The 23,031-nt window shown below is 43.1% G+C and overlaps 1 protein-coding gene across 1 annotated transcript in view; it reads right to left on the reverse strand.

Moving 5' to 3' along the window:
- The window catches only part of DCAF12 (DDB1 and CUL4 associated factor 12), a 36,786-nt gene extending 26,150 nt beyond the window's left edge, over window positions 1–10,636 (reverse strand). The window contains exons 1-2 of the mRNA XM_006066690.4: window positions 10,247–10,636; window positions 8,646–8,900 (exon numbers count right to left, since the gene is read on the reverse strand). Of these exons, the coding sequence (XP_006066752.1) occupies window positions 8,646–8,900; window positions 10,247–10,324 (333 nt within the window). The 5' untranslated portion in view covers window positions 10,325–10,636. The remainder of the gene's footprint in view (window positions 1–8,645; window positions 8,901–10,246) is intronic.
- Window positions 10,637–23,031: the final 12,395 nt, after the last annotated feature.

The following is a 23,031-nucleotide window of genomic DNA, read 5'->3' on the forward strand; positions in this document are numbered from 1 at the left end:
TCAACATGTTCCCCCTATGTTCATTTCCCAACATCCCAAGCTTCCAACAGACTATGAAATAAAGAGCATACCTCAAGCTCTGAGGTGGTTGTCAACTGAGGGCACAATGCCTAAAAATGCATGTCTGCCTGTGTACACATGTGCCTGTGGCCTGACTGTCACAATAACTGAGGGTCCAAGGTCCAGGGTTGCTGTCATCTATGGAGCAGAAGCCAAGAATGTGAAACACCCAGCAATAGGAGGTAAAGTCCCAGAGAAGGAAGAAACCACCAAAACACTTATCAATATTCTGGTTACAAAAAGCTGCCCTAAAATTCTTGAATCCTTCCATAGGATTGCTGTTCAGGCCCTAATCTTTTTTCTAAAAATTTTTACTTAAGTATTTCATGGAGAAGGCAATGGCAACCCCCTCCAGTGTTCTTGCCTGGAGAATCCCAGGGACAGTGGAGCCTGGTATGTTGCTGTCTGTGGGGTCGCACCGAGTCGGACACGACTGCTAAGTCGGAAGCGACTTAGCAGCAGCAGCAGCAGCATAGCTAATTTACTTATATTTGTTTCAGGTATACAACACTGTGACTCAAATTTTTTATGGCTTATACTCCCATTTAAAGTTATTATAAAATACTGGCTATATACCCTGTGTTGTAGTTTGTTTTACACATTGTAGTTTGTACTTCTGTTTTGTTTCTACTTTTTAATCCCCTACTTCTATCTTGCCCTTCCCCTCTCTTCCCTCTCCCCATTGGTAACTACTAGTTTATTCTTGATATCTGAGAATCTGTTTCTGTTCTGTACATACTTTATTTTTTAATTTTTTAGATTTCACATGTAAGTGATAACATATAGTGTATTTGTCTTTCTCTGACTTCTTACACTAAGCATAATACCCTCCAGGTCCACCCATGTTGTTGCAAATGGCGAATTTTCATTTTTTATGATTGAGCAGTATTCCATCATTGTGTGTGTATGTATGTATGTGTATATGGGCTTCCCAGGTGGCTCACTGGTAAAGAATCCCCCTGCCAAAACAGGAGACGCAGGAGACATGGGTTTGATCCCTGGGTTGGGAAGATTCCCTGGAGGAAATGGCAACCCACTCCAGTATTCTTGCCTGGAAAATCCCCTGGACAGAGGAGTCTGGAAGGCTACAGTTCATGAGGTCTCAAAGAGTTGGACATGACTTAGTGACTGAGCATACACACACATGTATATATGTATGGGTGTGTGCTTGTATCTCACATCCTTTTTTTTTTTACTTGGCTGTGGTGGGTCTTAGTTGCAGCACTTAGGATCTTTGATCTTAGTTGCGGCATGTGGAATATAGTTTTCCAACCAGGGGTTGAACCCGGGCCCCCTGGACTGGGCATGTGGTGTCTTTAGCCCTTGGACCACCAGGGAAGTCCCTCACATCTTCTTTATTTATCAGTTGATAAGAAACTTAAGTTGCTTCCATATCCTGGCAACTGTAAATAATGCTGCTATGAACACTGGTGCTTGTTTCTTTTTGAATTAGGGTTTTCACTTTTACTTTTTTTTGGTCATAGACAGAACTGCTGATCTTACAGCAGTTCTATCCTCAGTTTGCATGGAACCTCCATACTGTTTTCCATAGTAGCTGTACTAATTTACATTCCTATGCACAGCATACAAGGGTTCCCTTTTTTCTACATCCTCACCAACACTTGTTATTTGTGGTCTTTTGATAATAACCATTCTGACAGGTGTGAGTGATATCTCATGATTTTGATTTGCATATTTCTGGTAACTAAAAACGCTGGGCACGTTTTCACATGTTTCTTGGCCATCTGGTATATCTTGTTTTTTAAAGATTTATTTTTAGTTTTCGCCTGTGGTGGGCCTTTGTTGCCCCTAGCTGGCTTTCTCTTGTGGAGAATGGGGGCTACATTTTGTTGCCGTGCTCAGGCTTCTCATCATGGTGGCTTCTCTTGCTGCAGAGCACGGGCTGTTAAATGCATGGGCTTCAGTAATTGTGGCACACTGGCTTAGCTGCTCCGAGGCATGTAGGATCTTCCCAGGTCAAGGGATCAAACCAGTGTCCCTTGCACCGTGAGGTGGATTCTTAACCACTGGACCACCAGGGAAGTCCCTGTATTTCGTCTTGGAAAAATGTCTATCTGCCCAATGTTTAATTGGTTGTTTGTTCTTTTGATATTGAGTTGTATGAGCTGTTTACACATTTTGGGTATTAACCCTTTATTGTTTATATCATTTGCAAACATTTTCTTGCATTTAGTAGGTTGTCTTCTCATTTTGTGGCTGGTTTCCTTTGTTGTACAAAAACTTTAAAGTTTACTTAGGTCCTATTTGCTTATTATGCTCTTTTTCTTTTCCCTTAGGTGATATATTAACAAAATACTACTGTGATTTATGTCAGTCTTCTTTTTAATATTTGTTTTTTGGCTGTGCTGGGTCTTGGTTGTGGAACACAGGATCTTCGATCTTTGCTGTGGCATGCGGGATCTTTAGTTACAGCATGCAAACTCTTAGTTGTGGCATGCGGGATCTAGTTCCCTGACAAGGGATTGAACCCAGCCCCCCTGCATTAAGAGTGTAGTCTCAGCCACTGGACCACCAGGGAAGTCCTTATGTCAGTTTTCTGCCTATGTTTTCTTCTAGGTGTTTTATTATAGTTTCCAGTCTTAAACATAGGCCTTTAATCCATTTTGAGTTTATTTTTGTATATAAGAAAACGTTCTAATTTCATTCTTTTACATGTAGCTGCCCAGTTTTCCCAGCATCAATTTTCATTGAAGACTGTCTTTTGTCCATTGTATATTCTTGCCTCTCCAGTACATAGGTCAGCCCCTACCACTCTTGACCATTATTTCTCTCACATACAGAGGATGACCAAAGCCTGCAATACACTAAATAGGGTTTCTGGAGCCCATACCTGTGTTAAGCCAAGCAAGGTCTTCTCAAGATGAAGACTAGTCAGAAAGGAGCTGCCAACTCTAGCACCATCACATATAATAGGCATAAACTTATTTCTACTGCTCCTCTTCCTAAAGCCTTATAACATCAGATAACTTGACATAGAACTTCAGACTTTTGGAAGCATTTCCATGATGATCGATGATTTTCAATCTAGATACACTTCTGCACATGTGCCCCAGCAGAATGAACTTGCCAAGATAGCAATTCTACGGCTTTCACATCTAAAATCTTCCTTTCATAAGAGTCAAATATTCTAAAATAAGATGAAGACTAGTTCTGGGATAACTGTGAACATGTTTTACTAGACAAAGAATAACCATATGCTATTTAAAAAACTAAAACCTAGTTAGCAGGTTAATATCTTAACTACAAAATACAGGCAGATCATACAGATAAGAATGCTGTTAACCTGAGAGGTACATCTGGCTGAACCCAAGGAATTCTGCAAGCATTTTAAAGCATTTTTTAAAGGTAATCCCTTTGGGAAAATAAAATAGTGAGACAAGGAGGAATGAATTAAAAAAATCTGGTCAGAACAAAACTCCCACATTTTTTTTTTGTTTCCGTGTATCTCAAATTGAGTTTCATATTCTGCTTTTATGATTTTAGGAATCTGAATATGTCAACTCAAAGACATAAAAGTTTAGCTGTTTTCTTAACTCTGGTAACTAGCATTCCACTCCACCCCCAAATTAGGCTTCTGCAAGGTCCTTCTTTGTCTTATCTGGCAGCAAACTGCAGCCCAAGTTCGTCTTGTCTGCATCATAATGATTCACCAAGCCTAACAGTGAAGTCAGCAGTATATCTCTGACCATGACTTGGGAGATGGTGAGAAAGATAAAAGCAGCTCTGGCAACCAGGAGTTGGCCTGGTACTATCAGTTAGGCTTTGGGGTCTTGGTGAAAATAATTTCATAGGAGATTTTCCTGTGAAAATACAGTTTATTAATACTTAAGTCTTTCCCCAAGTCACCCTTGTAAATCCTTTCTAACATCCTCTACTGAGGCTCCATAGTTCCCTATGGTGGAGCTCACCCTAGCTGCAAGGAGCAATTTTATCTACTATAGGTGAGTAGTCTTCAAAAGTCAAAAAATGGGAAATAAGAGTTCATGTCTAAAATTAAATACCCCAAACTCTGGATACCTTATCACTCTGCCTATCACCATCCTTCCCAAATTGACCCCTCTCAAAATATCCACTTTCTTGATTTGTTTTTGGTATACTCTGGGTTTTCCCCTGACCTCCCTGCTCCTCCTATAGCAGTTCTTCCTGGCCCATAAATGCAGGTGTTCTTCAAGGTTCTGTTTGAACTTCTCTGTCAATATCAATGGTTCTTACCCATTTCTGGCTCCCAACACCCCTTCAAAATGTAGTGAGGGACCTCCCTGGTAGTCCATTAGCTAAGACTCTGGGCTCCCAATGCAGGGGGCCTGGGTTTGATCCCTGTCAGAGAACTAGATCCCACATGCCACAACGAAAGATCCCAAGTGCTGCAACAAAGACCCAGTGCAGCCAAATAAATAAAGAAAATGTAATAAAATCTATAGACTGCTCCGCTACACCACTCTCCCCACATTATGCCCAGAAAATATACATAAAATGACATTTTTGCAATTTTAGGGAAGGTTTATAAAACACAAGAGTGACCTCTCTACCCTTTCTCCATGGTAACAGAACAGAACAGTTTTAATAATCCTTTATACACAGGTGACTCCTAAACCACCAACTTCAATCTTTACCCCCTCTCAAACTTTAACTAATTAAAAGCACAAAACTAAATATTTTCTCTTCAAATTTTTTTTGTGCCTGGCAAGCTCCTCTTATTTAGCTTTTCTGTATGGTTCTGCATATACAGACCTGAGTCTGTAACACTATACCAGCAAAATATACCTATCCATCCTAGTTCCCCAACCCATATTCCCATTAAAGTTAGACTACCTCCTCTTCTTTAAATAATTTAGTAAAAATATGAATGTACTAATGTTTCAATCCTAAAGGAAATCAACCCTGAATATTCATTGGAAGGACTTTGGCCACCTGATGTGAAGAGCTGACTCATTGGAAAGGATCCTGATACTGGGAAAGATTGAGGGCAGTAGGAGAAGGTGCAAAAGAGGATGAGATGGTTGGATGACATTACTAAGTCAACAGGCATGACTTTGAGCAAACTCCAGGAGACGACGAAGGACAGGGAAGCCTGGCGTGTTGCAGTCCATGGGGTCGCAGAGTCAGACAGAACTTAGTGAATGAACAATGTCATTAATGATTAGGACATCGACTTGGGAATTCTCCGGTGGTCCAGTGGTTAGGACTCCAAACTACCAATGTAGGGGGCACACGTTTGATCCCTGGTCAAGGAACTAAGATCCCACAAGCTGTGTAGTGTGGGAAAAAATAAACAACCACCACAACAACATAAGCTGGCCAACTAATTCCTGTAATTACTAGGCCCAGAGAATTCAGAGAGGTTGAAGGACTGCCTCCAGTTTGAGTGTAAGCCTATAGCACAGGGAAATTTCCACTGTAGGAATCAAGCTACAGAATAATTTACAATACTTCTGCTAGTTTTTTCACAGAGGAAGACCCACTGCCTCAGCAAATGTTTCTATACTACAGCCCCAAGTCAGTTAGTCTGGAAATGATCTGTGTCAAATGACCTGTGTACACATAGCTCATAAATACCAACAGCAGCCAAGAGAAAAAGAGCTTCTAACCCACAGATACATATTAAAAGATTATTTTAGAATATAAATAGTTGTGGTGTATTTTTCCTATATTTAAATCATTTCATTGACAGTAAAATTTCAATACATCAAAACTTTACTACCAAGAATCAGACATGAACTCCTCTCTCCCCAAAATGTTCAACTGTTAGCCAAAGAGAGTTCTAACTGTTTAAGTAATTTTCCTTTTAAACTGAGGGAAGTCCCAGGGAGTGCTAAGAGCATGGGAAAAGGCTTTGGATTCATTATCACTACTATTCCTTTTGAAGAATAAGATATTGCTAACTTGAAATATTTCTGAAGATGTATACAGCTACATTCTCAGCACTGGATGTTACCATCCCCATTTTACAGATTGGAAAACAAAGGCACAGATAAAGGAACCATTTACCAAATATTACAAAATGCAGAGAAGAGCACTGTTTCTGATTCCCAATTTTGGTTCTGAAAGCTAAGCAAAGAAAAACACTACAAAAAGAACACAAGCTTCCACTTTGAGTCATAAGGACCTAGGAAGGAAATAGGAAAACAGAAAGAGGAAGGTATCAAGAGTAGGTTAAATTACTACTTATTGTTATTCTCACCTTCAAAAGGTCATCAATAAATTCAAGAAACAGAAGACTATAATGATTCAGTTTACAATTACCAACATTTGCTGGGCAAAACACTATGATGGTTTGTGTAGGGTGTGCAATGAATTCCTCTAAATTCCTCTGCGTCAAGTGACAATGATGACAGTTTGCTTAAAACAAGAGTGGTAGCCTGAGACTGAGAAAAGGAAGTTTTGCAGGAGCTTGCCACCACTATTTGGTTTTGAAAGACTTCTTTATAATAAGCAGCCTTCAAAAGAAGAGGAAATGAAAGCTTGGCCTCAACCACCATGGTATTGTACTCTTCCTTAAAACTAATATGTAAATCTTTGTCTATGGAGACTTTGGTCCCACAGTGCATAAGAATCCACCTGTGAATGTGCTCGTCATGTCTATGGAAAGAGGCTGAGGTGGCTGAGCTCTAGCACAAGGCGCTGAGGATGTTGGCTTTAGTCCAGGCCACTGTCCGGGCTGTAAGCAAGAGGAAGCTGCAGCCCACCCAGGCCCCCCTCACCCTGACACCTTCAAGGTAAACAAGATAAACCAACTTCTTAAAGCTAAGCCTGAACATGTTGGTGTGAAAATTGGTATCCGAACCAGGGTCTTTATTTACCTGACATCATACTATTTGTACTCTTCTATCCCAATCAATATCCACAATATCCAATCACAGATTGACTTATTTTATCCAGCTTTTAATTGTTCTGGCTAAATTTACTGATAAAATTTTCCCTTCATTCACTAATAATTATCTAAGTCATGCTATGTAAAAAATACTCTCCTACTCATGTCATATTCAATTTTCTTGCTTCTGAAACCTTTTCAGAAGGCTACTTTGCAAAAACCACGCATTTATTTCCTGAAATATACTTGCCTACCCTTTCTAATAAAAAATACATCTTTAGATTCTATCCCCTAAAATAAAGTGTTTGCCTTATTTCTATGCAGGTCAGGAAGCAACAGTTAGAACTGGACATGGAACAACAGACTGGTTCCGAACAGGAAAAGGAGTACATCAAGGCTGTATATTGTCACCCTGCTTATTGAACTTATACGCAGAGTACATCATGAGAAACACTGGGCTGGAGGAAGCACAAGCTGGAATCAAGATTGCCGGGACAAACATCAATAACCTCAGACATGCAGATGATACCACCCTTATGGAAGAAAGTGAAGAACTAAAGAGCCTCTTGATGAAAGTGAAAAAGGAGAGTGAAAAAGTTGGCTTAAAGCTCAACATTCAGAAAACTGGCATCAGTCAATGGCAGTTAAGTCCCATGCCATTAAGATCATAGCATCCAGTCCCATCACTTCATGGCAAATAGATGGGGAAACAGTGGAAACAGTGGCTGACTTTATTTTTCTGGGCTCTAAAATCACTGCAGATGGTGATTGCAGCCATGAAATTAAAAGACGCTTACTCCTTGGAAGGATAGTTATGACCAACCTAGACAGCATATTAAAGAGCAGAGACATTACTTTGTCCACAAAGGTCCATCTAGTCAAGGCTATGGTTTTTCCAGTAGTCATCTATGGATGGGAGAGTTGGACTATAAAGAAAGCTGAGTGCCAAAGAATTGATGCTTTTGAACTGTGGTGTTGGAGAAAACTCTTGAGAGTCCCTTGGACTGCAAGGACATCCAACTGCTCTATCCTAAAGCAGATCAGTCCTGGGTGTTCATCGGAAGGACTGATGTTGAAGCTGAAACTCCAATACTTTGGCCACCTGCTGTGAAGAGCTGATTCATTTGAAAAGACCCTAAAGCTGGGAAAGATTGAGGGCAGGAGGAGAAGGGGACGAAAGAGGATGAGATGGCTGGATGGCATCACCAACTCAATGGACATGGATTTGGGTAGACTCCGGCAGTTGGTGATGGACAGGGAGGCCTGGTGTGCTGCGGTTCATGGGGTTGCAAAGAGTCGGACACCACTGAGCGACTGAACCAAACTATCTTCAGCCAAGTGTGAGTTTAAATACTTCTATATATGCCCTTAGGCTAGCAGACAACACCAAGGTTTTCACTATCCTGTATCCTGAATGATGCCCTGACCATCATTCTTTCCTCTCCTCTGAGGTCTCTGACTTAAAGATCTGACAAGATAAAAAGGGAAAAAAAAAAAAAATCTAGAAGCAGTGGCATATCCATAATACAAGAGGCCTGCAGAACTAGACTCCTCTGAAGATTTATCAGAAAAGAAATGCGGAAGTGGAAAAAGGAATAGAGAAGTCATGGACAGATAAGAGGGGATGTAACGGAGAATAAGGCAGTCTCCTCCCCAAAGAACTGATGGGGAAAACCAGCAGTGAGAGATACTAGGGCATGTGGAGCCATATATCCAGAGCCAGGAGAAAGTTCATATCCACCCAGACACTTACCGTGTTGCATTTTGTGCCACACACCACTTGCCTATGGTTCAGCCACTGAGATGCAAACACTTTATTAAGGGTCCCAAGGTGAAACTCTCTCTCCTTCAGGAGACTGGGAAGTTGCTGTGCTGCATACCCATGCAACACTCGGGAGTAGCTGGTTTCATTCTGTAGCCTGACTTCTCGGTTCTTCAGGTAGTACACTAAGGATCTCTTCACTGGGGGGAGTCGCTTCCTTTTGTGAAGTGAGTGATCCCAGCCAAACTGTGGAGAGCAAAAGGAGAAATCAAGGCTTTGCCGACTTTTGTCAGAATTGGGGATCCTCCCATATTACAGAACTCATCTCGCAGGATTTACATAGAACGGAGTTACAAACACAATGCAACAGGAAAGTCAATCTTGAAGGCCACAGAAAAGATGCTGCTCATAGTCATATCCATGGGAAAAAAGGACTTGGAAGACAAAGTAATGAAAGCATAAAAGAGGACAACAGGTTTTTTAAGGCCTTTTAAAGTGAAGGATTCAGGTACCTTAAAGTGCAAGTAAAACTCGGCTCAGTACTGTAGGACTCTTTGCGATGCCATGGAATATACAGTCCATGGAATTCTCCAGGCCAGAATACTAGAGTGGGTAGCCTTTCCCTTCTCCAGGGGAGCTTCCCAACCCGGGGATCGAACCCAGGTCTCCCGCATTGAAGGCAGATTCTTTACCAGTTGAACCACAAGGGAAGCCCAAGAATACTGGAGTGGGTAGCCTATCTCTTCTCCAGGGGAATCTTTCCGACCCAAGAATCGAACCAGGGTCTCCCACATTCCAGATGGATTCCTTAACCTTAAAACTATCCTTAATAGGGAAGGGAATGAAGGGCCCAGAGATTACCATACAGACCTGGGCTGCATCTCTAATGGCCCCCCTTCTCCCTCTCAGCCTGTACTCTACGCGGAGCATGGTAGGTGCGGCCCAAGAAGCCCAGCTAGGGTCCCAGGTCTTTCAGGGATGCCCTAGCAATGGCCGTCTGCCTGTCACCAGGTCCGCGCTCCAGGCAGTTGTAGAATTAGAAAAATCAAACACCAACGGGGTGGGAGGAACGGGAAATATGAGTCTGAAGAGACTCAAGACTCAGAAAGCTGGACAGGGTGATATCTGGAAACTGTTTATGTAGGGGGCTTGGGTACCCATAGGGAGGCTCATTCCTGAGAGACGCAATCATCTCCGTTCCCCGGCCACCGAAAGACGGACTTCACTCTCCCTCCCAATATCTTAGGCGAGGTTTTGTTCCCGATTCTCCTCGACTTCGGTTTCCCTTTCTCCGAAGCCCAGATTGTTTTCTCCTCAAGCCCCATTCCCGCCTGTAGATATCCCCGGAACATGCCTCATTTTCAAGTTCCCCTTTAGTTTCTGACCCCTGCGGGCCTATCTGCTATCCAAAGAACTCCTAAGGACCCAGGCCTGATCCTATAGGCTAGAACACCGCTCTACGCACCTCCGTACATCACCCCTCCCCCCGTCTCCCGTCAAGACCTTAGACCTCATTCCGGTTCCCTATGTGCGAACCCTATCCTCCTGGTGCCTCGGCCTTATCACCCGGGGCCAGGCGTCTCGGCCCTCACCTGTGGGTCCTGAGTGTCGCTCCCAGCTCCCGGCAAGACGGGTGCTTTCCGCTTCCTGCTAACTGCTTTCCTGGCCATAGTGGGCAGCGCCGCCGCGGCCCCGCAGCCACATGGGGCGGGGGAATCGCGGGGGAGCGAGACTGCGGGTCATATACTGGGCCCCGGGGCCGCGCACCTTAGTGCGCCCGGCCCAGAAAATGGCCCGGACCCCGGGCGGCAATAGAAAAAAAAAGGCAGGCAGGCAGAAGGGAAGGAGGGAGGGAGGACCGGGGCAGGGAAAGGGAAGGGAAAGAGAAGGGGAGACAGGAACCCGAAGCTTGTAGACGACCAAATCTAGAAAGGACGGCGAGCGGCTGGAACCAAAACACCCCCTCCCTTTCGCCCGCGCTCCGTCACCCTTGCGCAGCCGCAGTTCGTTTCGCGTCGCCACGGAGACGCAGCCCGGAGAGAAGGGCGGGGTTTAGGGCTGGCTGTAGAGTTCGCGGCTGTTGCTTCCGGCCGCCCGCTCTTTTTCAACTGACGTTCGACGGCCACTGGAGGTTCGCAACGTCGGGGCAAAGGAATCTGGGTTTTGGCTGCCGACACCGGAGCCCCACCCGCCCATCCGGACGTACCCGGAAGTGAGGACGTTTAACCTCGCTCGCGGAAGGACTCTCTCCCAACACGCCTTTACCCTGCAGTCGCCACTGGTTATATCTCTTGAGCCCTGTGCATTTTCCGGAACCTATGAAACCAAACCCTGGCACCAAGGGCTGGACTCTGTGAGAGGAGGCATTTAACTTCCTCTCCCCACCCCCGGTAGCTCAGACGGTAAAGAATCTAACTGCAATACAGGAGCCCCAGGTCAATCCCTTGGTCGGGAAGATCCCTTGGAGAAGGGAATGGCTACCCACTCCAGTATTCTTGCCTGGAGAATTCCATGAACAGAGGAGCTTGGTGGGCTACAGTCCATAGGGTCACAAAGAGTCAGACTAACACTGCACCCCACCCCACAAGGTAGACTCTGACTCGAAATCATTGCCAGCATATCCGGACTTTCACACCGTAGAGAACCTACCCTGCTTGCCACAATCAGCCCAGGTACCCCTCAACACTACCCATGGGGAGCTCTCAGGCTTCATTTTCCACAGTCTTCTCCCTCCACTGGCCTCCTCCTCCGCCTGACTCTGCTGCCCAAGTCGCAACCGCCCCTAAGCAACGTCTCCTTTAGCTGCTGCGTGGGACCTCGCCTCCCTTTAGAGTCCCGTGACCTGCCGGTCACCCTGCCTTTTGTGCTGTGTGAAATAGGCGTGCCACCGTAATTTTTTTCTTAGGTCTCCCACGCAGTCTTGAGGACTGGAACGAACAGGGGACTGCCACTGGCTGCCTGTCCCCCAGGGCCCAGGTTGTGTCTCCATCAGGGCAGATAGGATGAAAATCTGAATCACAGAGAAGAGAGGAGCTTTTGACTTCTCAGTTCAATGAGGGCTGACATTGGTCACCAGGCAAGGGGGCTTCTTCAGGATCACCTTTGCCTCCATTTTCAGAAGATTCCGTAGGGGTGTGAGTGCCAGCTCCCACCTTTCTAAAGGCAAAGAAATCCTTTGAGGAAGCAGAAAGCTTCCTGATGGGCCTCAGGCTGTTAGTGCCCAGTTACCTGCTGATCCCTTCAGGCTTCAGGCCTCAGGCCTCATACCTCCAGGGAGCTCTGTTGGCCCATCTGAAGTTCTGCCTAGGAGGAGATCTGGGTTTGTTTTCCAAGCCGAACCAAAGACCAGATTGAGACAGTGTCCTCCGCCATCCCAAGTCAGCACTGCCACTAACCCCTAATTCCACCTTGGGAAAGGCAGCTCCATCTTACTTGGTCAGGTCTAGCCCTTCAGAGACATACACACAGTAAGTGGATCAGAAGTGGGTCAGCTTCCTTTTCTTGAGCCTGTTGTTCCAGTTCTGTCTTGCCTCACAATGCCCTGGATGACTCAGGAGCTCATTGGGCAACAGTCTGGAATTCTTTTGAGAATCTCTAGGCTCATATTGGGCTGCGCTTAGATCTTGGTCTCCTCTGCAGCTGTCATAGGCTATAGCCTCATCCTCCAGGTTGGTGCAGTTCATCCTGACATCTCAGAAACTATCCCTGAATGTACCTTCCAGCGGAGCTCACCATTTCTGTGGAAATAAAATAGAATGAAGAGTTATTTGAAAATGGGTTGTTGTTATTCAGTTGCTAAGTTGTGTCCAACTCTTTGCGATCCCATGGACTGCAGCATGCCAGACCTCCCTGTCTCTCACTATCTCCTGGAGTTTGCCCAAGTTCATGTTCATTGAATAAGTATTGCCATCCAACCAACTCATTCTCTGCTGCCCTCTTCTTTTGCCTTGGTCTTCCCAAACTTCATTCGGAAGTCTTAAAGTTTAGTTGTTTTTAAAAGACTGATAATACAAAGTAATGGTGAGAAACAACTGGAACTCTCATACATTGCTAGTGGGTGTGGTAAATTGGTACAATTTGGAAAAAAAATCTACCTACCTATCGTACCTACCAAAGGTAAACACATGTAGGAGCAGTTTACTTCTGGCTGTAAACCCAAATAGAAATGAGTGTTTTTGTCCACCAAAAGTCATTTACAAGAATATTTGTAGTAACTCTATTCATAGTAGTCATAAATCATAAAGTTGAAAGTAGTTCAAATGTCAATCAATAGTAAAATAGATTAACAGGGTTCCCATGACTTCTTGAGGTTCAATAGTTTGCCATAATGGTTCACTGAACATAAATACTATTACTGGTTTAATATAAGGGATATTAGGGACCTCCAGGAGGCTCAGTGGTAAAAAATCTTCCTGCCAATGCAGGAGCTGTGGGTTTGATCCCTGGGTTGGGAAGATCCCGTGGAGGAGAAAATGGCAACCTAGTCTCCAGTATCCTTGCCTGGAAAATTCCGTTGACAGAGGAGCCTGGTGAGCTACAGTCCATGGGGTCACAAAGGCTTGGACATGACTGAGCATGCACACACAAGGAATATTAAAAAGGATACAAATAAACAGATGAGGAGGTACATGAGATCTGGAAGGGTCCTGAGGCATGGGAACTTCTGTCCCCATGGAGTTTGGGGTGTTCCACCTCATGGCATGTGGATATGTTGACCAACTTGGAAGCTCTCCAGACCCTATGGTTTATGGTTTATATGGAGGTCCCATTATGTAGACATGATTGATTAAATTGTTAGCCCTTGATAATTAACTCAGTCCCCAGTCCCTCCCTCCTTCCTGACAATTAGGAGAGTGGGATTGAAAGTTTCAACATTCTAATTACAAAGTTGATTCCTCTGGCAAACAGCCCCCATCCTAAAGTTCTCCAGGGGCCCTTCTTTAATTTTTTTAAAAAATAATTTTATTTATTTTTGGCTGTGCTGGGTCTTCGTTGCTGTGCAGACTTTTCTCTCATTGTGGAGAGCAGGGGCTACTCTTTAGCTGTGGTACACAGGCTTCTCATTGCTGTGGCTTCTTTTGTCGCAGAGCACGGGCTCTAGGGCAAAGCAAACTTTGTATTTGAGGCACATGGACTCAGTACTTGTGGCTCCTGGGCTCTGGAGCACAGGCTCGTGGGCTTAGTTGCTATCGTTGCTCTGAGGCCTGTGAGATCCTTCCAGAACAGGGAGCAGACCGTGTCTCCTGTTTGAATCTCCAGGTGGATTCTTTACCTCAGAGCTGCCAGGGAAGCCCTAGGGGCCCATCTTGAGTCACCTTACTAACATAAACTCAAGTGTGGTTGAAAGGGACTTATTATGAATAAAAAAAGCTTCTCCTCTAAACATTATCACTTGGTAAATTACAAGAGTTTTAGGAGCTCTTGCTGAACCAGAGATGAAACCAGATATATGTATTTCTTATTATATCACCATATTACAGTAACAGATGTGTGCTAAGTGGCTTTAGTAGTGCCTGATTCTTTGCAAGAATACTGGAGTGTGTTGCCATGTCCTCCTCCAGCGGATCTTTCCGACCCAGGGATTGAACCCTAGTCTCCTGTGTCTCCTGCACTGGCAGGCAGGTTCTTTATGACTACTGCCACCTTGGAAGCCTACATTACAGTAATAGAAATCAAAATAGTCATTATTCTTGGTGGTTACTAGCTAGGAAGAGAACCCAAGGAGATTTCTGGTGTGCTGGAAATACCTATATCTTAATCTTGGTGATGATTATACTAGTGTACACATATATAAAATTTCATCAAGCTGTAGATTTAATGATTGTGCAGTTTAAGTAAGTATACCTCAATATAAGGAAATAAACTTTCTATGGGAATTCCCTGGCGTTTCAGTGGTTAGGCCTCTGTGCTTCCATTATAGGGGGCACAGGTTTGATCCCTGGTCAGGGAACTAAGATCCTGCAAGCTGTGTGGAACAGCCAGGAGAAAAGAAACATTCTAAATTCTTTCACCTGGATTCTTCTGTAATTTATAAGACAATCAGGCCAGGAAGGGGAAAATTTTTAAAACCGTAGCCATAGGCTGAGATGAACCCAAGAGGACATTGAATTTACCACATTGCCTTCAGCTTTACAAACAAAACAAAAATTCTCTCCAGATATGTGAAAAACTGGGAATCACCTTTGCCTCTCCCAGTTCTCATACCCTCTCAATTACTCACACATCTATTCCATCACCTAGCCCTAATTATTTTATCAATATCTTGAGTCAATTCGCATCTCTCCATTACCCTAGTCCAACTCTGTCACTTATTGATCCCACCATTTGTGAAGGTCTCCTAGAAGAACTACCAATATCCACTCTTACCTCTTTTATTATTCTGTTCTGCGTTCTGCAGATTTTTTGAATACAAATTTGAATAAGTCATGCCCATTCTCACCTCCAGGTTAACTTTCTTCAATAACTTTCTCTTGTTCTTTGGATAAAGATAAAATCCTTAATCTGGCCTGTAAGACCTTGCATGATTTGGTTCCTGACTTGACTCCAGCTACATCTCATACCATACTCTTCTTCCTTTCTCAGGTCCAGCCATACTGGCCCTCTTTCTATTCTTCCTAACCAAAATGCTCCCTCCTGCTCCAGGATCTGGGCACAGCTTTACCTCTATTTAGTTCATGGAAAGATTGAAGGCAGGAAGAGAAGGGGATGACAGAGGATGAGATTGTTGGATGGCATCACTGACTCGACGGACATGAGTTTGAGCAAGCTCCGGGAGTTGGTAATGGACAGGGAAGCCTGGCCTGCTGCAGTCCCTGGGGTCGGAAAGAGACGACTGAGTGACTAAACTGAACTGAGTTCAGTTATTATAATACTTAGTCATTCTTTGGATCTCAGTTAAAACATTACTTCCTCAGAAAACTGTTCCCTGGCCTCTTTGACTAGTTATAATCCTTCCCCTCTGAATTATTCAGTGTCATAACACCATATGCTTCTCCTTTGTAGCACTTAACACAATTAGAATTTTATGTTTATTTATATGATTATTTGATTAATGTCTGTCTCCCCTACTAGAAGATAAGCTCCTCAAGAACAAGAACTATAGCTATTTTTGCTACCATTATATCTCTAGTGCCTAGCACATACTAGCTCTCTACAAATAATTGTTGACTAAATGGATAAATTAATGAATGAGCGCAATTTGAAACTTCCAAGATTAATGTGTCCCTTGTTTGTCTACTCATTCTAGTATCTAATAAGAATCATTCATTTTTTTCTTTTTAAATATTTATTTATTTGGGTGTGCTGGGTCTTAGTTGTGCCATGCAGGATCTTTAGTTGTGGCATGTGGGGTCTAGTTCCCCAGGGGTCAAACCCAAGCCCCCTACATTGAGAGGGTGAAGTCTTAGCCACTGGACCACTAGGGAAATCCCAGAATCATTCATTCTTAGTAAATAATTTCTTGGACCTGAGCATCATCTTTTCTGTGACTAGTCTCCTCCTACCATTACTCATCTCTCAATCTGGCTAAGATACTTTTCCTCTGTGAGCCCACAGAAACTTTTTATGGCTAATTTATCACATTGTATTGTAATGGTCTGTTTTCTCTCCCAATATGACTGCTTCTCCCACTAGCTTGAGAGCTACTCAAACAAATGACACCCTATTTACCCCCACATCCCTAGTGCCTGGGAAGGCATCTACCACATTTGATGTATTCCCTAGATGTTGAATGATTGAATGAAGAGTAAGTGAAATGTATGTTTCACAAAGTCCGCTAGGTATGTTCATAGTGACGTCAACAGTAGGTACAGGGAAGAGACTGTGATGAGAGTAATGCTGCAATAACTTGCTTTCAGAATCTTGAGTAAATCTATTTAATTATTTAAAATAGCTTTTTTTCCTAATTAAAAAAATGTGTTCAAAGTGCAATCTTGGAAAGCAAGAAAAGAAAAGATGGACACAAAAGAGACTTTCCTGGTGGTCCAGTGGTTAAGAATCCACATGCTGTAGGACAGCTAAACCCAAGCACTGCAACTCCCGAGCCCAGGAGCCTCAACTAGAGAGACAACTGTGCACCACAAGGGAAGATTCAAAATCATGCAGCCAAGGTCCCGAGTGCTGCAACTAAGACCCGATGCAGCTAAAAATGAAACAAACAAATAAATAAATGTTTTTAAAAGACACAAAAAATAAATCTCCCATAATTCCACCCTTCAGATAACCACTGTTCACATATGAATGTGTAACTTTCTAATTCTTTTTTTTAATGTAACTGTATCTGTATTTATATATCCATAAATGGTTCTTTTAAAAGATTATTTCAAACTATACTGTTTTAAAAAACCTTTTTTATTTATTTTTGGCTGGGCTGGGTCTTCATTGCTGCACAGGCTTTTCTCTAGTTGCAGCAAGTGCGGGCCACTCTCCAGTTGCTGTGCATGGGCTTTTCATTGTAGTGGCCACTCTTGTGAAGCACAGGCTCTAGGGCTTCAGTAAGTGTGGCTTCCAGGCTCTAGAGCACAGGCTCAATAGTTGTGGCACACGGGCATAGCTGCTCCGTAGCATGTGGAACCTCACCATATCAGGGGTCGAACCCATGTCTTCTGTATTGACAGGTGGATTCTCTACCACTGAGCCACCAAGAAGCCCTAAACTATACTATTTTATACTTTTAAATAAAAACCTAAATAATTCCCATTATCTTCATTTCCAAACCTTCAAGTCAGCCCTGGTAACCATTCCGTCACAATGCACTGTGCTACAGGAAGCCCGTCAATGGTCGGGGGGACAAAGGACCTGCTTGTTTCTTACTTTCTCTTTGTTTTGGTCTTGCCAGGAAGAATACATAACAAGAAATGCTGTAAAATACTTTAATACTCTGGACAAATTGAATTGTGTTATACATGCTTAGTAACAATAATTCCTCATGTTTACTTGCAGAGATTCTTTGGAACAAACAAAGCAGATGTCACAACACATTTCCCTTAATGTGTTGGAGCTAATTAATTATCTTTGCTAGCAAAGGGCGCAGGAGGAAATCATTTCTGTTAGCAAAAGTACTTGGAATTTTAATTCATACAAACCATAATAAAACATAGAAAGAAAAGAGACCTGAAAGACCTAGGAGCATGAACTCGCACAGGTGGTAGCTTAACAACTGCTCTCTGGTGATGTGAAAATGTTAGAAGTCCCCAAGGCATGTGAATGGTAATTATTTCACCCCTGTGGAAATATGTTTCTGATCCTGGGTCATAGATTATTAAAGGTGGAAAATACTATAAAGATACATGTGTGTGCTAAGTTGCTTCAGTCGTGTCCAGTTCTGCGACTCTATGGACTGTAGCCTGCCAGGCTCCTCTGTCCATAGGATTCTCCAGGCAAGAATACTGGAGTGAGTTGCCATGCCCTCCTCCAGGGGATCTTCCCGCCCAGGGATTGAACCCACGTCTCTTATGTCCCCTGCATTGGCAGGTAGGTTCTTTACCACTAGTGTCCCTGGGAAGCCCATTATAAAGATAGCTCATCTCATTGAACTCATACATTTATAGGAAACTGAAGCCAAAAAAGTCAAGTCACATAGGTAGACAACCCATGAGTGAGAAATGGAACCCAGAACCTCTGCCATTTTTTCAACTACATCTGGGCCTGGTTGAACTTGTGATGGTTTGGTTAAACTCTGGGAGTTGGTGATGGATAGAAGGTCTGGCGTGTTGTGGTTCATAGGGTTGCAAAGAGTTGGACACAACTGAGCGACTGAACTGAACTGAACCATACAGATCCCAACTGTATAGTGTTCAAGAAATTCCCAAGTTTGTGAACACATCCATGTACTACTGGGAGGGTGATGCACCCCCAATTCCACAGGGACAGAAACTCTTGTGCTCATGACTCTCTCAGACCACCTTGATGTAGCTCTTCAGTTGGCTGTATATCTGTCTTCTTTATCATATCTTTTGTTATATAATAAACCTGTAAATGTAAGAGTTTCCCTGAGTTCTGTGAGCTGTTTTAGCAAATAAATCCAAAGGGGAGGAGGTCATGGGAACCTCCTGCTTACATCCAAGTGAAACAGAAGTTGTCAGTAACCTGGGGACCTACTACTTGCCATTCAAACCTGAAGTTGAGGGCAGTTTGTGGGACTGAGCCCTTAACTTGCGGGATCTGACACTGTAGGGTCAGATTTGAGTTAACTGTTAGGGGAAAAAAGGAGGAAGACAGGTTTTTTAAAGATTACTGCATTAAAGTTAAGGTTAACTAACACATCCATCACCTCATGTAGTTACTTTTCTTTACGTGTGGTGAGAACTTTTAAGATTTACTCTTTTAGGTTCAGTTCAGTCACTCAGTCGTGTCCGACTCTTAGCGACCCCATGAACTGCAGCACGCCAAGCCTCCCTGTCCATCACCAACTCCCGGAGTCCACTCAAACCCATGTCCATCGAGTTGATGATGCCATCCAACCATCTCATCCCCTGTTGTCCCCTTCTCCTCAGACCTCAATCTTTCCCAACATCAGGGCCTTTTCCAATGAGTCAGCTCTTTGCATCAGGTGGCCAAAATATTGAAGTTTCAGCTTCAACATCAGTCCTTCCAATGAACACCCAGGACTGATCTCCTTTAGGATGGACTGGTTGGATGTCCTTGCAGTCCAAGGGGACTCTCAAGAGTCTTCTCCAACACCACAGTTCAAAAGCATCAATTCTTCAGTGCTCAGCTTTCTTTATAGTCCAACTCTCACATCCATACGTGACCACAGGAAAAACCATAGCCTTGACTAGATGGACCTTTGTTGGCAAAGTAATGTCTCTGCTTTTTAATATGCTATCTAGGTTGGTCATAACTTTCCTTCCAAGGAGTAAGCGTTTTTTAATTTCATGGCTGCAGTCACCATCTGCAGTGATTTTGGAGCCCAGAAAAATAAAGTCGGACACTGTTTCCGCTGTTTCCCCATCTATTTGCCATGAAGTGATGGGACCAGATGCCATGATCTTTGTTTTCTGAATGTTGAGCTTTAAGCCAACTTTTTCACTCTCCTCTTTCACTTTCATCAAGAGGCCCTTTAGTTCTTTTCACTTTCTGCCATAAGGGTGGTGTCATCTGCATATTTGAGGTTACTGATATTTCCTGGCAATCTTGATTCCAGCTTGTGCTTCATCCAGCCCAGCGTTTCTCATAATGTACTCTGCATATAAGTTAAATAAGCAGGGTAACAATATACAGCCTTGACATACTCCTTTTCCTATTTGGAAACAGTCTGTTGTTCCATGTCCAGTTCTAATTGTTGCTTCCTGACCTTCATACAGGTTTCTCAAGAGGCAGGTCAGGTTAGCAACTTTCAACTGTACAATAAGGTATTGTTAACTATGTAGAATATTGGCCAGCAATAGCTAATCTACAAAATACCTTCACAACAACACCTAGATTGGAGAAGGAAATGGCAACTCACTCCAGCATTCCTGCCTGGGAAACCCCATGGACAGAGGAGCCTGGCAGGCTACAGTCTGCAGGGTCTCAAAAGACTCAGAAATGACCCAGTAACTAAACAACAAACAACAACAATAACAGCCTAGCAAAGTTTGACACATACAACTAATCCCAGTCTACCCCTTGTCAACTTAAAATCTATACTTAGCTCAAGTTAGACTTAATCTTCAGATAAGAATGATAACAAAATCATACTTTCACCTGCTGCTGCTGCTGCTGCGTCGCTTCAGTCGTGTCCGACTCTGTGCGACCTCATGGACTGCAGCCTACCAGGCTTCTCCGTCCATGGGATTCTCCAGGCAAGAACACTGGAGTGGGCGTGTTACACTATAGTGTTACACTATACAACTATCCTGCATACAACCAAAAATATACCAACTCTTTCCCCAGAAGAGGACACAAAATCTTTGGGTGACGTCCATGCTTCACTTTGATATTTTGTAAGAGAAACACTTCAACATAAAGTTAACTTCATTAATGTATCTTATGTTATATAAAAGGATAAGAAACAAAGGTATTTGATACACATCACAAACGTATTCTAGTTAAAGGTAAGTTTTTTCCAGTAGTCGTGTACGGATGTGAGAGTGGGACTAGAAAACTGAGCGCCAAAGAACTGATGCTTTTGAACTGTAGTGTTGGATAAGACTCTGAGAGTCTCTTGGACTGCAAGGAGATCCAACCAGTCAATCCTGGAGAAAATCAGTCCTGAATATTCATTGGAAGGACTGATGCTGAAGCTGGAATTCCAATACGTTTGCCACCTGATGTGAAGAACTGACTCATTGGAAAAGACCCTGATGCTGGAAAAGACTGAAGGTGGGAGGAGAAGGGGACGAGAGAGGATGAGATGGTTGGATGGCATGACTGACTCGATGGACATGAGTCTGAGCAAGCTCCGGGAGTTGGTGATGGATAGGGAAGCCTGGCGTCCTGCAGTCCATGGGGTCACAAACAGTCAGACACTACTGAGCGACTGAAATGAACAAACATATTCAGAACAACAAAAAAAGAAGAAATATACATAAAATTACAATCCTTTCCTTGTTTCTGCAAGTTGTCGTGTGGGCATAGCTAATAGCTTCTTCCAATACCCATTCCATACTTCTTTTGCCCTCAACAAGCACCTCAGCTGGTTGTGTTTTTTGTGGTAGGAGGAGCTAAACCTTTATTTCTGAACAGTCTGGGTCCTAAGTTGTTCTGCTTAAATTGGGTTGTTATAGTTTTCCGTAGGCTTTAATTACAGGGCATGGTAATACTAAAATAATCTCTTAAGAGATCACCTGTATTCCAGATGTACCCTTCCACATCTCCATTGTATAGTAGCAATCCAATTTTCCCTTGGTAATCAGGATCAATTACCCCAGCCAGTATAGTAACTCTTCTTTGCCTGTTGACTGAAAACAAGAGCTCAAATTAGCCAGGTGGCAGTTTCAACTTTGCTTAAATGGAATTGTTGTACTTCCCAGCAGAAGCATTCCTGCCTTTGAAACTAAAACAAACAGAGCATTAGGTTATGGGCTCAGAAAGCAAAAATTTTAGTAGTATATTACTAGGCATAATAGTGAGGGCACCACTTCCGTTTCCACCCCTTGATTTCTCAACCTATGAATATTGGATAATGACAAAATAGCACAATGAATTATGCAGGCTCCTGGAGAAATCTTTGTGCTTATCTCTGATTTCATGGGATAAATTCCCAGAAGGAAGATTGCTAAGTCAATGGGTATAAGCATTTTTAAGGTTCTTGATAGATTAAATCCCACTGCCTTTCAGGAAGTTCATGTAAGAGTTCATACCCTTTAGAAACATGAATATTGTCTATTTCAACACATTGTTATCAATTCTGCTACTACATGTTGTCATTATCAACTACTTTGAATAAACTGTTCTCAAAAGAGATTTCTGTTGAGGAGGTAAATCAAAAATCTTACAGCCAACATAAGCCAGACTTTTTTAGGTATAGTACATTGATAGAGAAAGACCAATGAGGTCTTTTCTAGTTGGAAAATTGCTGCAATTATGATAAGGAAATTTCCAAAGCAACCTCAACTTCAACTTAACATCATCACCTCCAACCACAATAGAGCAGGTAGCACACATTCTGTTTGGTGTTGGCCAATAAAAATCATCATACAAAAGCTAGCTTGTGATTAGAAAGACCCTCTTATAGGTAAAAACAACTATTTGCAATGAAGTAGGCATCTCAGTTGTGTCTTGTAGAACTGAATGCAATGAAATTGTGGAACAGCCTAATGAATAAACAGGGCTTTGGAACTGGAACAAGGATCCCTGTGTCTATTTTCATTTCCTAACCAGGTGCCCCTTATAATGGAAGTGAAGACCACCAGGGAAGTGCCCAATTATACTTTAAAAAGACACACACAGGACATCTCTGGTGGCCCAGTGGTTAAGAATTTGCCTGCCAATGCAGGGGACACCAGTTCGATTCCTGGTCTGGGAAGATCACACACGCCGCAAGGCAACTAAGCCAGTGCACCTGTACTCTAGACTCGATCAGCTGTAATTACTGAGCCGAGCACCTAGAGACTGTGTTCTGCAACAAGAGAAGCCGCTGCAGTGAGAAGCCCCCGTACCACAACTATAGCGTAGCCCCTGTTGGCCACAACTAGAGAAAGTCCACATGCAGCAACGAAGACCCAGTGCAGCCAAAAATAAGTAAATACATAAATAAAAATTAGAAAGAAAAGACACACACAAGACAGTAATGCACACATACACAGCACTTAAGACACACACCATGTACCCACAACATACACAAGAAACACATACATACCACACACAATACACACAAGACATATAGCACATCATTCAACACACAGAACACACACCACATACATATTCACAATACACAAGAGCCCTACATAAACAG

Source organism: Bubalus bubalis, chromosome 3 (genome assembly GCF_019923935.1).
Source record: "Bubalus bubalis isolate 160015118507 breed Murrah chromosome 3, NDDB_SH_1, whole genome shotgun sequence".
NCBI lineage: Eukaryota > Metazoa > Chordata > Mammalia > Artiodactyla > Bovidae > Bubalus > Bubalus bubalis.